Source organism: Paroedura picta, chromosome 10 (assembly GCF_049243985.1).
Source record: "Paroedura picta isolate Pp20150507F chromosome 10, Ppicta_v3.0, whole genome shotgun sequence".
NCBI lineage: Eukaryota > Metazoa > Chordata > Lepidosauria > Squamata > Gekkonidae > Paroedura > Paroedura picta.
Genome location: NC_135378.1, coordinates 45,439,998 through 45,455,790, shown reverse-complemented (window position 1 = coordinate 45,455,790; position 15,793 = coordinate 45,439,998). Strand labels below are relative to the sequence as shown.

General features: G+C 43.2%; 1 protein-coding gene across 1 annotated transcript in view; it reads left to right on the top strand.

Moving 5' to 3' along the window:
- Positions 1 to 15,793, top strand: part of CPE (carboxypeptidase E) — a 67,607-nt gene that overhangs the window by 36,596 nt on the left and 15,218 nt on the right. The window contains exons 2-3 of the mRNA XM_077299958.1: positions 13,296 to 13,492; positions 15,594 to 15,761. Coding sequence (XP_077156073.1) covers positions 13,296 to 13,492; positions 15,594 to 15,761 — 365 coding nt within the window. The remainder of the gene's footprint in view (positions 1 to 13,295; positions 13,493 to 15,593; positions 15,762 to 15,793) is intronic.

Genomic DNA, 15,793 nt, shown 5'->3' with positions numbered 1-15,793 from the left:
GCAGTCAACACTCAGTTGCAACATGAAGGTGGTGTTCTTGCACAACCCTTAGTTCCTGTCAAATTGGGAGAGGGGGAGGAGGAACATGCTTTTGTACAGAAAAGCCATGATTTATGTACTTAGGCGGGGTCTTGCCCTAGCACTCCAGCCTTGAAGATTTTTTTTTGGATAATGTCTCAACAAAGGAAGCATCTTCTTTGGTATCTGGTAGTAAGGCCAATTGTTGCCAGTGTCTTGTGCAGCCTATCCCTGCTGTTTGTCATTTTAAACTATTCAGATCACTGGCGTTTGGTTTTCTGGAATAAATTATTCATAGAGAGAACATCTGTATTGTATTTATTCTACACTAGGCTGAACAGCTGCTGTCCCTCTAGCTTTTATTTCATACCACTCCAGGGATAAGACAGTATATATGGTGAAATGTCCATAATATATGTTTGAAGGAAAATAAGAAATTGTGCGCTGATTACTGGATGCAAATGATATTTTCTGATTACAGGGCATAAGAAATGAGCAGGAGTTTGTAATTCCTAAGTTAACTGCCTCAACTCTAAGGTTATTTGGACGTCCTGCTAGAGTAACTGTGAGTTACTGTGCTATGCTATGCATGATTACTCAGGAGAAAGTCCCATTTTATTTAAGTTGGCTGATTCCTAGGTTATTAAGCACAGATCACAGCCCTGTTCTCTGCTGTGTGTGATTCAATTTGGAGTAATGTTTGGCTTTGTCCAACTGGACTTTAATTCCCCCTTCACTGGGAGTCGCTTTGGTTGTTATAGTTTCCTCTCCCTATCTTAAATTCATTCAAGCAAACAGAAAGTGGCAAAAGCTATATATCTATTACATTCTGATATCCAGCATTTCTAGCATCTTTCAATATTTCTACTTCTATTTACATAAAGCATGGGTATTAACAGTGTGTCATGAGTAAGGAGTTCTAATGCATATTCACAAGAGTACAACTTGGTGTTACATGCCTGAGATACAGTGGCCAAATATTAATGTACACAGCTCAGTTCTCAGTGAACGAGAGCTTTGTGTATTGTTGCAATACAAGGATTCAAGGTCACTTTATTTATTTGTGTTGTTAGACATATGTCCTAATTTTTAAAAACTGTAAGTCCCTCTGGATAGCTTACCACGGTTTAATCTTCTTTCCCTCCTACAATTCCCAATATATCAGCCACCCCTGGTGGTTTCAAAATGGCAGTTGCTGGGGGGGGGGTGCTTTAGCTTAGTGGTCCCCAACCTTTTTCAGGCTGGGGACCGGCATCAACAAGGAGGGCGATTGCCCGGCCGCGCATGCCGTGAAAGTGCCGCACATGCGTGTTTCCGGCCGTGCATGCGTGATGCGCGGCCCTGCTTCCCTCTCCCCCCTCCCACAGTAAGAAGCTTGCCGGGCCGCAAGCTTACAGCCTGGTAAGTTTCTTACTGTGAGGGGGCGGGGAGAGGGAGCTGCGGCCCAGTGCCAGGGCCTTCACGGCCTGGTACCGGGCCGCGGCTCGGTGGTTGGGGACCAACGCTTTCGCTCCATCCTCCTATGACTACAATACCATCCTAAGAGATACACTTTTCTAAGCATATTGATGTGTAATTGATACACACATGTTAGGGCCATGATGCATGAAAGCATCCCCCTGTTTGCTTGGAACAGATGTGTGTCTTTTGGGCACTTGTATTCTTGGGATGGGTAAGCCAATGTATACTGAGGTGCTGATTCAAATCAATACTGGGTGAAAACAAATTGGAAAAGACTCTGAACAGAACCGTTTATTTTAGGAACATGTAGATACATTAATATAATGAAAATTTCAGAATGGAAACACAGTACAGTAAATAACACATCAGAATCTTTCTTCAGAATGACTGCCTAATTAAAGAGAAAAAAATTGTAAGAGGAAAATGAGACACAGGAAGCTGCATCAGAGGTTAAACTGACCACGGTGAAGACATTGTGGTGCAAGAGCAGAGCTGTAGGGTCTGAGAGATGGGCCAGCTGTAAGACTGGGGATAACAGGGAGATTCCAAACCCCGTGTGGGGTAATGTTTATTGTATAAGCTTAAGAGTGTGGAGACCAAAGTTCAAATTAAGAACATAGACTGACGTTAGGCAATTACTAGCTCACAGCATGTTTATAAACGTGGGAGAGGAGACAAAGCTCCTGGGGGAAAATACAGTAATGCTTGCACTGTAGTAAAAGCACATTAATAAGGGGGAAAACAAGCAGGGTATCCACAAGGACTTCTGGGGACACCTCATTATTCCCCTGTATCCCCCTCCCCACACTATTTCCTCTTCCCTCCTGGTAAGCATGTATCCTCAGCTTTCCTAAGTTGCCTTTTCTCTGCCCCACTCTTCAGTTATGTGTATTACTAATTTCTGTAGAATCCTGTAGTTTCTGCCATTACTTAGGATGTTTATATGTTGAGTTTCATCCCTGTGTAGGAGATTGGGGCAGCTTGTCTCCTTTGCTTTAGTTTATGACCCTGATGTTCTTTCCTGCATTTCCGTCTCCCCCCCCCCCTGCCGCTGCCACCTTTAAGCAGCCTATTTGCTCAGTTCCTTTTCCCCTCTCCCTTGAAGCCGGATTCCCATCTGCATGTTAAAACTGTTTGATGTTTCCTGGATTCACATAGGAGAGGGGAGCAGGGTTTGGAATATATGCCTTTGTCCATGTCCCCAGTTTCAACAATGACTTGATGAAAGTACTTTCCTAGACCGTTTATGCACTGTGGAGGTTTCATGCCGGGCTGCAGGCTGGAGTTTTAGTCATGGCAGGTTGCCCCACCTCTTCCTGAACCCACATGGGGGAGCATTTGGCCTGGTGCACCTCATCTGCCCCTGATTTGTACTTCTACATGAGAGCTGGGGCAGTGAAGTTCCCATTGCATAAACGGTCTTCTTACTTTCAGCTCAATGCATATAACGAAACATTTATTTCTTCTGAAATCTGACAGGTGGCGAGAAAACAAAACACTCAGAAGCATGATTTTGGCATTCTTTATAGAGTAGAATAAGCTATAAAATGTAAGCCTGAATAGTCATTTAAAGCACTGTGGTCTACATGTCTAAAATATGGAGAAGGTATAAAACGAAAGGTAAAGGTATCCCCTGTGCAAGCACTGGGTCATGTCTGACCCTTGGGGTGACACCCTCTTCGATAATAATGGTAGATGATTTTTAAAAGCTAAAAGCAAACCACTAATTAAAACTGTAGTATAGTTTTATACATGTACATTTTCTTCTTACTGTGATTATATAACTATTGCTGAATTTGAAGGCAGGATAGGCAAAGCTTTGATGTACACAAAAGTGTTCCTTTAGTATGCTTCAAATTATCCTCCTTGCTAGGCTCTCTCTTCTGTGATCCACTGGTTTTCCTTGGAATTGACCCTCAAGTGGGTAAAATTCCTCTCTTGAAAGCCAAATAAAGGGGTGCCTCTAACGATGGGGGAGTCCTTCCTGTTCTCTACACCAACCTGTTTTCTAAAGAGCATTGTTCCGTTTTGCAAAATTGTGATCTATCCTTTGAAAAATGGTCTTAACGCCATCTGTTCCGAGTTCTATAAAACTATTGTGGCAAGCCCCAGGCCAACTTGATGTAGTGGTTAGGAGTGGCACTTTCTAATCTGGCAAGCAGGGCTTGATTCCTCGCTCCTCCACATGCAGCTAGCTAGGTGACCTTGGGCCAGTCACAGTTCTCAGAAGGTCTCTTAGCCTCACCTACCTCACAGGATGTCTGTTGTGGGGAGAGGAAGGGTAAGCAATTGTAAGCCACTTTGAGACTCCTTTGGGAGTGAAAAACAAGGTATAAAAACTAACTCTTCTTGGTTTTCACATTCTATTTGGTTCAGTAATGAAACTTTATTAGTTGCTTATTAAATAAGCAAAAATAAACTTGATTTTAAAAATTAATTTAGAAAATGTGTCTTCTTCCCCATGACCCACAAGTAAAACTACTATGAATTTATAAAACCATAAAGAGAAGCATAAAGAGAATCCATAACATGACACTTATCACATCTGACTCACTTTAGTCCCATCCTGATTTCCAGGGACCCTGCTCTCTTGGGACTTTTAGGCAGATTGAACATTTGGAAGAGAGAAGTATGCATTCCATACTCCACTTAAGAAAACAAAATGCCATACTCAATCGTCTTGATATAGGTTTGGTTGTATGCCTTTTGACTCTTCCCCAAGCAGTTATCTTCAGGATTAAAAGAACAGCATTACAAAAAGTTATTAAAATGAATGTCCAAACTACATGGCGTGGTTCAGATACATTATCTGCCCATTTTGCGTGCATGTATTGTTTCTGTCTGGTTGAGCATTGAAATTAGGTAACAGTTTCCATTTCTCCTGATAGTGTTTGCCTCCTGGTCCTATTTGACATTTTCCTCCTGCGCAGGTTCCAGAGATGAGTCATATTGATTAACTGCTTCTGTTCCATACTAATGTGCAATTTACAGAAATCTGTTCAGGAACATGAAAAAATAACATGATCTTTATTGCATCTTCTTTTTGTGTCTGAAAGGTGCCTGCTCAATCCTTTTCTGTTTTCTGTATGTTTCCCTGAATAAAGAAAAGAAATGCCAATGACCAAAAGGCTTCTGAAAATCAAATAAAGCAACTGAAGCTGTGCAAGACATAGGAAAATCCTGGAGCTGATAGTCTGTGGTTTACTAGTATAGCCCATGCTTTAAGTCCTAGGTTCAGTTAAGGGATGCCCAGACTTTTGCAGGTTTGGACCATGTCTTAATTGCCAGTTGCAATTGCCAGCTGATGATTGAATATTCACTGAAGCATTCATTTATTTTATTTATATTTATTATCACATTTATATTCTGCCCTTCCCTGGAGGCTCAGGACAAATTGCATCATTCAGAACCTACAATTTAAATTTACAAAATTAGGAATTGAAAAATCTAAATTTTTTTAATAAACTCAAAAACTAATCTGGCCAAAGTCACATCTTTATCAAGAAAAGAAAAGAAAAAAGGAGGGGGGCGGAGAGAACAATATATAAATATAAATCCCCAGATGAAATTTAATTTGTTGGATTGGGACAGGGAAGCCTGGCAGACCAGCTATGTTTTACTTGCTTTGATGGAACTGTTTATGGTCCCACAGGGTCCAGATCTCATTGGGCAGAGTGTTCCACAGATTTTGCTCACTTAATCTCAGTGTTCTTTGGGAGACATAGTGGAGTTTACTGGAGTTTGCTGGGCAGCAGCATGTCTAGCACAACACCACTCATGTGCATGCCTGTTGTTTAATTCATGTGCTGTTTCGCAAAAGACGGTGGGAGTTGTATTTTCCTCATGTAATTCATTAGCAGCATCTCCCCCAAACATACACCTCCAGTCATTCACACCCTGTGTCACTCTGGAATGGTCATGGTGGCACAGTGGGTAGTTTTAATTCCAATAAAAAACTAATACATGTGTGTTTTGTTAACAAATTCATGCACTTGTTCATTACATATACGATATTTACATATTTATCATAGGGCAGAGTTACACATGGGAAGCATATCTGTACACCGCCCGTGGCGCCGCGGGCGCCACGGACTAAATAAAACAGTAAGGGGTTCTGAGGCGGGATGTGTCCGGGATGAGGAAGCGCCTCTCACCGCGTCAAGCCGCCGCCTGAGGTAGCCCCCACCACAACAAGAAGATGGCCGCCGCAAAGAAAACGCCGCTCTGGAGCCGCCTGCCTTCGCTCAAGGGAGACCCTGGCAGTCGCGCGAAGCGCGGCTGCCGGGGACTCCCTGGCCGGCGGCTTGACGCGGCGAGAGGCGCAAAGCGCCTCTCGCCGCGTCAAGCCGCCGGCCAGGGAGTCCCCGCCGCCGAAGGACACACCGCCGCGTCCCACAAGGCAGCCTACGGCCAAACATCTCAACGGGAAAGCCTCGGGGAAGGGGCTGGGCAGCGTCTGGGGAAGGGCCTGGCCGCCGTCCTCGGCCATGGACTTCCACCTCCACCCCCAGCGCGCAGAGAGCCCGCCCGCGACTAAGTCCGTGCTGCCTTCCCGCAGCCGGACCCCCGAGCCCAAGCAGCAGCGGCAGCAGCGGCAGCAGCAGCAGAGGCAGCGCCGTCCCCCAAGCCAGCCAAACGACGCCCGCGACGAAGTCCAAGCTGCCTTCCCGCAGCCGGACCCCCGAGACCAAGCAGCAGCGGCAGCGCCGTCCCCCAAGCCGAGCTGCCTTCCCGCAGCCGGACCTCCGAGCCCAAGCAGCAGCAGCAGCAGCAGCAGCGGCAGCGCCGTCCCACAAGCCAACCAACAGAGCAACAAAAAGCCTCGGGGAACGGCCTGGCCAGCAGCCACCTCTACGGGGCCGCGTCTCCTCTCTGCTGCCCGCCCAACTCGCTCCTACTCCTCCACCAACGGCGCGCCGAGAGGGGCGCGCAATACCAACACCCACAACAACACTCACCTTCCGCTGGTCCTCCTGCTCCCTGTCCCTCTCTTCCCTGGGCCCTTGCATACACGCTGCCGACCTGCGCGCCCTGCGCGCAGCCCGGTATGCCAGCCAAATGAACCAGGCATGCGCGGACTCACGCGCATGCCTGGTTACTCATGCTGACGCCCCCCCAACACCCCGCCCCTCTGCTCCACCACGCATGCCCGGACTCCCTAGCATGCGTCCTTCCCTTCCCTTACCCAACGCCCCCCCCCCCTCCAAGCCACGCGTCTTCACTGCCTGCCTCCAGGAGCTTCCTCCCAACGTCTCAGGTAGGATGCACTCGCCCTATGCCCCTTTTTACGCCCATTTTTATAAATGGGCTTATTTACTAGTAATAATATAAAATATAAAATACGGAGCCAAGTAGGTTTAATTTTTTGTTCATTGCATTTATATACTGCCCTCCCCTAAGGCTCAGGGTGGTTCACATGGAACGTAAACAAAGAATAATACATCAAACGTATAACAATTGTGAAGACAGATTAGGCAACCCCCCTAAATACTAATATATAAGTTTTCAATCCACTCAGTCACAACTGGGGGGAGAGTACAAAGAACTCCAATCACATCTCCCTGACTTTCCTGTGACAGATGGAAAACATGGGGGGGGGGGTCACCATGCTTTCTGGCTTTATACTTTTCTGATGCACCCCAAATAATGCTTGTTCACTTTTCCCTCTTCCCCACCCTTCCACTGTGCAAGCTTGCAGTTCAGGAACATGTAGCCCACACATGTCTGAAAGTAAGATCTGCATAATCAAGTGTTAAGGTGTTTCTTGAACTTTACTGACTCAGGCTGCTCAGGCGGGGTGGGTAGCACATTAAATGTTTCTCCATGAAATAAATCCCCTTATGTCTATATGAAATTTTGCATTGTCTGATCCAGAATCCCCACTTCCTAATGCAACTTGGTGATGAGGCAAATGGAGCATATGGCCAAAGACACTTTTTTTCCCAGTAATTATATACATGTTCCCAGATATTCCTGGGGCAGAAGGGTCTTGTAGCCAATCTGTTGTTCAAATCAGTTCTGGTTTTTAAAAAACAGATTTTTAAAAACCTATCTTTCTTGTTGCCATATTGTCTTGTCTTCTTCAGTACGATCAGTTCTTAGCTGTTGCTATTTTAAGAATGGTTAATTGGAAGCTAGCACTTCTCATTGCCTACAGCTTTCTAGCACCCATCTTTCATGCGGCATAACAACCTATAAAAGTGTGCAAATGTTAGTTGCTGAAAACTGTTGTGAAACATTTTAGCAAAGAGGAAAAGACAAGACGGGAACAACTGCAAGATGTTAAAAGGGGATTTGTGGACAATTGATGAACAGAGTTACCTGTCACTAAACCTATTTAAAACTTAACTAAAACCCATTGTACAGATGTTACATGTGACGAGTCAGGACTCTAGTGCATGACCTGACGCTCTTTCATATGGAAGAAGTGGGGAATCCGAAGGCTACAAAAAGGGTCAAAGCCCCTCCCCTTCATATATTTCCACTAGCAAAAATGGAAGGGGTTAGGGGGAACTGGAATCCCCTCCTCGCCCTTTGCAGGGCTCTGGAACTGAATTTACTTGTTTCCTTCTGTGTAACAGCAAGTGGGGTACCTATTTCTCAACTCATGCCACATATAACTTGTAGTTTGGCTGTTAGAAGCATCTAGCTCACTTACTTTAGCCATATCATGCGATATAACTCAGTGGAGAAAGCGATTATGCTAAGCTTTGTCAGTGGCAAAAAGAAAATAGGCCGACAGAGAACATGATGGTTAGTATGATCAAAATGCACACTAGCCAGATGGGGTGCAAGATCAAAAGACATGGCAACAGCTGAGCTGTAGGATCGTCAAGAGTTGGACACGATTGGAGGAACTGCCAGTGGGGGTGGTTAAGATTCTCAACCCAATATCTAGTTTCCAGAGAGCAAAGCCTTTGGAATCCCATGAACATCTGGAGGACCACAGGTTGACTACCCCTGGTCTATAGACTGCAAAGCAAAACCTTCCCAGCAGTGATTCTTCAAAGACTGCCTATGCTTTTTCTGTGGCAAATTGTCTTAATGTATTTTCTGTCTCCTGCAAGGGAATGGTACAATGTTCACTAGGCTCATGACATTCTGAATGACAGATATCTCATGGAGTTGTTAGCTCATGTTGAATGAATTTCTGCTCATTTCATGTTCATACAATCCTCAGAAACACCAGTACAGCTGGAAAATGATAGCACAGATCTTAGTTTGGTTCATAGTTTGGCTCTAAGACAACAGGGGTAACTGTTCAACTAGCCAAAAATCCTCCTTTAACACCTAGCAGTTGTTCCTTTCTTGTCTTTTCCTCTTTGCCAAAATGCATCACAACAGTTTAAGCAACTAACATTTGCATACCTCTATATTCTTCTATAGGGAGCTTCTGTATCCTCCAGTGCCTCTAATCTCAAGGTTAGGCCCAGCAGAATAATAGGGAGCAGACAAGTGTGATATATTGGTTCCAGAGACCATGGTTCAAGTTCATTGAGTTTTTCTAGAAACGCCTGAGTCTTCCGGGTATTCCATCCCTAGGCCCTGTTCTCTATACGGAACGAAGTTCTTTCCCACTAGATTGTAAAACTGAGCTGTATATAGAGCAGCATGTCTTCATTTGCGTCATTGTGTATGAAACCTGCCTGGACCACAGCAATTTCCTTTATGCCAGATTGCAGTTTTTACTCTCAAATGACTGAAAACGAAAGACCCAGTCTTTCACTCTGGTCAGGTTCTTAAAAAAAAAGAAAGAGTGGATTTGATCTGTTTCACAGACTTTGATCTTCTGTTTAAGTGTTCTCAAGAGAATTTTTCTAAGACTAAAGTAAAAAAGTAAGGCGACATAGAATTCAGTTTTAAAATGCTGCTAAATTAATGGATTTCCTGTTGCTCAAGGTGGAAAATTGTCTGCTTGTACAAACTGTTATTAAGTCAGATATTTAAAAGTGACAGGTAAATGGGAATTGTCAAAAACACCATAGCCTATTAACACAGGGGAAACACTGGATTTTCCTTAATGAATGGTAGGGCATGGAAATATCATCAGAGAACATGGTTTTATTATCCTAAATGAGACATAAGGCTGCTTATAAAACAGCCCAGCTCTCTAATGTTTTCTGTATGTCCTGTGATTTTTCTTGAGTTTATTGACATGACAGTTTATTTTTGATAGACACAGAGAAAGAAGAAAAATGGTTCATATTAATATAAAACATGTTCTGCACATATTATGCACATATTGGTTGTTTTGAAGTCTCAGATCAGGTAGGAAGGAATTTTAGATGGTATTTTAGATTAAAGATCCTGGTATGCGATAAATCTAATTCGCAGTCTTCATGCTTTTTCCTACACAAAAGTGCTTTTCCTGAAGCTTTAAGGGGCCACGGTTAAATTCAAACTAGACATTGCCAGTTTGTGTTTGGGGCTGGCAAAGTCCTCCCAGTAATTACCTGCTTCTCTGAGGGCTGGCCAGAGGTCATGGCAACCTTGAGGCTAAATGACCCCCCCCCCCTTCACCATTAATGCCAAGACAAGGCCAGGTGGCTGCAGCAACATTGTTAGGTTATGAGAACCCCTTCCCACACCCATATATCCAGGAAGAATTGTGTTAGAGGTCTGCAACAACAGTGGAAGTGGGCAGGAAAGGTGGGCAGCCTGAGTCCAGACACACTTGACTTCCAGGAATAGCTGGGGGGGGGGTGAGTAGGGAGGAAGCTTCATCAGGAAATCCAAGGACACCTGGCTATGGAGACCCAGCCATCACAGGTCAAGGGGGTTGGAGTAGGCCAGGGAAAGGAGCTACAGTAGGGGCCTGGAGTTAGGGACAAGCAGGGGGTAAGGACTTTCTGAGAGCAGCTCTGGCTCGCTTGGGGTTGATTTGAAGTCTCAGATCACATAGAGCTGATGAGGAAGGAAAACCATTGGCTCAGATACTGGGAATGAGCTAGGGCAGGCCCACCCCTGACTGGATGGCATTGACACAGCCTGGGGTGGCCCCTACCTCCAGGCAGGCCTTTCTCAGGCACAATCCCAAGAAAATGAAAGAGGGGGAGGCTTTGTCATACCTAAGCAGTCAGAGGGTAGATCAAGGGCTGGGGAGAGAGGACTAGGGCTGTTTAAGTGTGTGGAGCGTGCCAAAGAAATGAAAATGCTGGAGGGTGCACCCACTCAGGTTCCAACCCCCAGGAGGTGATGTTCTTCACACACTGAAAAATAAGCTGTAGGGGGATTTAAATGTGACAGTAGCAACATAGAAGAATTCATGTGTGACAAGTGTTGCTGCTTTGTGTGGGTGACAATCCAGTGAAATGCTGCATAGTGCAACTGGAATATCACATGGATGAGCTCTTAAGCCTCAATGGTGGAGTCTCCTTAGTTGGAAATTTTCAGGAGGAGATTGGATAAGCATCTGCCAGGGGCATGTGATTTTTAAGTCTCCAAGTAGGGGCAGGGGGCTGGACTGAATGGCCCTTTGTAGTTTCTTCCAGTTTTATGTGATTCTGATTCGGTGTCCTGAAGTATCTAATATTTCAGTCCATATGCAATGAATATATATTCTACTTCCCATTGTTTTGTCAATGTAAAGCTACCATGCTTTCTATTCTGTATCCACATAAGTAACTTTGAGCTGCAGCTGCTGAGTTTAGGATAGGATTGTAAGACTAGCCTTCAGTAATTTACTGGAGCATATTTAGGGAAGTGTGATGGATTACAGAAGCCATTTTCTGGATTAACAGTGATTAGACCAGAAGGACACTCAAAGGCTGGGATGGAAAAAAAACATTTTGTACATTTGCAATATTTTTTGCAATCTATTTTTAGGGTTAAAGTAAACTCAAAATAAAGGTTAGATCAGACTTAAACATCCATTAAATTGTACCTTTGATTGATGTAATAACAACTAGATAAACATCCAAAATGGTATTTGAATGATAACATTTAGATACCATGAAGACATTACAGAGGGCCAGTGTGGATAGTATTAGAACTCTCATTTCTGAAAGAAATGATATCATGAGTGCTTTTCTCAGAACGTTTGTGGTTCTGATTAATAAAGTTACAAAGATACACTTACTCATCTTGGACAGTCTACCCCAACGTCTCTATTAGCTTCTTATTTTCCTTTCCATTATGTTCTCTAAAACATACCTATTTTAGTACCTATTTGAGTACTATTTTTCTTATTTACTAAAATGTTTTAGCTGTTATATAATAGCTGAAAACATAAATGTAATTAATAATATGCCTATTCAGTTGAAAGTTAGCTTTTCTGTAGCCTCTGTAGCTCTTTTGATATGAGATCCTGTACTTTAATTTTATTTTTATTCTTAGGCCTTGAATACAGAAGGTCCTAGGTTCAGTTTCCAACATCTCTAGTTAATAAATGGGCAAGTAGTGGGCATTTCCACTATAGCATGATGTTTTGAAAATAAGTTTAGTAAGTTTCATCACAGATGGAATTTTCTTGCAGTTGTGCTTGAAATGAGTCTGATTTACAAAAGGTAAAGGTATGACTGTGCTTACAAAGGTACTTGGAATGATCCCCTGCATATGGATGTTACTGCAAATGGCCTCTGTACATTTCCTGATTATATTTTAGCACATTTTCATGGCACGTGGCCAAACTCCATTGCAAAATTGGTCTAAATAAAACAGATTCCAAAAAGAAGGATAAAAGCCATAATCAAGATGTCAGTCATCAGGCAGACTTCCTTCTACCCAGGTGGTTATAAATATTATTTTAAAAAGGAGAGAGAGAGAGAGAGAGAGAGAGAGAGAGAGAGAGAGAGAGAGAGAGAGAGCAACACACAATAAAAGCAGATTACAAAATTACAGCTTTTGGACCCCACTTTTGCACATATTTTCTTTGTGGCCAGAATATATTGAGGCACAGTCCCAAGAAAATGAAAGAGGGGGAGGCTTTGTCATACCTAAGCAGTCAGAGGGTAGACCAAGGGCTGGGGAGAGAGGACTAGGGCTGTTTTAAGTGTGTGGAGCGTGCCAAAGAAATGAAAATGCTGGAGGGTGCACCCACTCAGGTTCCAACCCCCAGGAGGTGATGTTCTTCACACACCGAAAAATAAGCTGTAGGGGTGATTTAAATGTGACAGTAGCAACATAGAAGAATTCATGTGTGACAAGTGTTGCTGCTTTGTGTGGGTGACAATCCAGTGAAATGCTGCATAGTGCAACTGGAATATCACATGGATGAGCTCCAGGTGTGGAACAGATAAGTCTACATTGACAAGAAAGAATATTATTCTCCTCAGCTGTGCATGCAGTCAGATTGGCTAAAATGGCGACAAGAAATTTATAACTGGGTTTCCAATTCCTGATATAGAGGCCAATGCAAATGTAGTGAGGAATATTTTCAACCTCTAATGTCCCACAAAAGCAAATACGCTTAGTGACCTGCTTTCAAGAGTAGCATCCAGCTAACATTGGCAGATGGCATGGTTTGAAAGTAAATGCTGCAGTGGCTGATTTTAGGTTGTAAAATTAGTCAAGGAATGGACTGTGTTATAATCCATTCTGAGCAATTTATACCAAGGGGAGAATTTGGAGCCAAGTATTATAAGCCTGTCTATCAAGGCTCCAATCAGGGATTCTGCGGCTAATCTTGGGGAACCCCCTGGCAGTTAATTAAAAAAGAATATTGATTAAGAATACTATTATATCTAATGACACAGATACTATCATTCTGGATAAGGGTAAATCATTGCCTTGAGATTGTCTGATAAACTTATTCTGGATTTGGAGATTTGTTCTTGAATCTCTGTGCATCTGATATCTCATATCCCATTGTGTTTTAGGGGAGCCAGAATTCAAATATGTTGGGAACATGCATGGAAATGAAGCTGTTGGAAGAGAGCTGCTTATTTTCCTGGCTCAGTACCTGTGCAATGAATATCAGAAGGGAAATGAAACTATCATCAACTTGATCCATAGTACACGCATCCACATAATGCCATCCTTGAATCCAGATGGCTTTGAGAAGGCGGCATCTCAGGTATGTACACAATAACCAGATAAAAACCTGTACCCAGCTTTTAAAAAACACAAGCATGTAGTTTGGAGCTCTTAAGCACTCTTCACTGTTTGATAACCTTTCGCTTAATAGGGTAAGAGAATCATGTGCCTACAGATAATTTTCTCAGCCCCTTTGTTTTACATACGCAGGGGATTGCTGGTAATCCTGTGTTTTACTAACTACAACACTGCACATATATATGAAATGGATACTAGTCACTGTCATGCCTGTTAGATGATTGACAATATTCTAAACATGTATAAGTATCACTTTGTAAATTACCATCTTTCTCGACGTACTGTGCATAGAATTAAGGAGTCATTTTAAAGTAACTTGCTCAAAGTGAAACCCCATCATCTTAATGTTATTACTGAGTGAACAGCCAAGGAACTGCAATTACCTTGCTGTTGCATAGAAATGTTTAATATAGGAGCACCCTCTAGTGGCCCTGAGGAAACTTTGAGTATACTTTGAGTTTAAATGTAAAATACTGAGGGGCTTTTTGCACGGCTTCAAAATCGCACAATGGTTGCCAATTAGAAACACTATTGATTTGCCATAACGCACGACGTCGTAGACAATCTGCAACACTCCTGAAACCGATCAGCAAAAAGCGCTTCGTTGTAGCGCTTTCAGGGGAATCCCAAAAAGTAGATTCACCCTCCGGAAAGCGCTACACTCTTGCAAACAATCTGCAACACTAGCGATAAAGACCTGTGCGTTAACATTGTTGCGGTTTCTTCAAAGTCCCTCCTCCTGAGCCTGTCCTCCAAACTTCCGGCGAAGCGATCGCCATTTTTTTTTCTCCGAGCGAGCGGGGATAAACGTACCAGCGAGCCTCTTTCTGTTTAGAGGCTTCCCTGGCTTCAGTCCTTCACCTTTAGTCACTAAGCACAAACCACATAAAAGCCCGTTTGCTGAAATAAAGTCCCTTTATTTTTTACACATTAATTCAGCCGAAAATCGGGCCCGTGAGAGGGGGGGGGATTTTTTTTTTATCACTCGAGGCAGCGTGGCAACGATCATACGATCAAACGATAGCTCACATTAGGCAGCTGGATGGGTCTCTCCGTTGCAACGAATCTACACAGATTCGTTACAATGGGTCTGTTGTTTTTTTTTTTAAAAACCTTTCTTAAAGGGAAAGGGGCTGTTTGGGAGCATGCTAACGGCTGCCCATTGGCTGCTTGACGGCCAGGGGCGGGACGAGCTTGGAAATAGACCGGAAGCTGTGGGAAACGCTACAAAACGCAACTGGATTCCACTACAAAGGCAGGTATGCATAATGACGGATTCCACTATTTTAAATGGCGATTTTTCGTTCAGTGACCAATTTGCAACAAAGATCCCGGTGCGTAAAGCCCCTGAAAATACACTCAAACTAATCCAAAGGAAGGGTTTTTCTTATTTGCCCTGTTTTTAATTCTGAGAGCCAACATTGCTTAGATTGACAAATAGTAGAAGAGTGTTCTTGTCTTATATTAAATCACTGTTTTTAAACAGGTGGGAAATCGGATTTTGGATGTGGCAGAGAATATTGAATATTGAATCTCTGCTGCTTTACCCATAAAATATTCAGTATTAATTATATAGCGCAAAGGGTTCGTGGTGTAGACCCATTTTGATAACACAACATCCATATTAGGAACCAGTTCATAGATAAGTGCTCATTATTTGTTGACTCTAGCATGAAGTGATAACATGTCACCATAGATCCATCACTGCACATAGAAATGAGCTATCATCAAAATAACACTTAAAGTGACAACAATTCACAGATCAAGTGTACATTATCAAGTAATGGGACATCAAGGGATGAAGATATGTATTTCAAACATTCATAGCATCTGGTGTGCCTCTGAGACCCAGATGTTGGGGATTAAAAACAGTTGGGAAATATCTCCAGCATCCCCTGCTTTTAAATTTCATTCAAATTATGGTTGAATAATAGAGTACTGAGCTAAATGGATCATTTATCTCAGTGGGTAATTTACACTGTGCTTAGTAAGTGATAATGTGTTGTTGTATCCTGATGGCTTGGCTGCTGATCAATTCCTTCTGCATTCTCTCCCTGCCCCAGCCTGGTGAACTCAAAGACTGGTTTGTTGGCAGAAATAATGCACAGGGAATAGACCTGAACAGAAATTTTCCTGACCTGGATCGAATAGTCTATGTGCATGAGAAAGAGGGTGGCCCAAATAATCACTTACTGAAAAACCTGAAGAAAGCTGTGGATCAAAACTCCAAGGTAAGGCAGCCCATGTTTCCATCAATATTTTG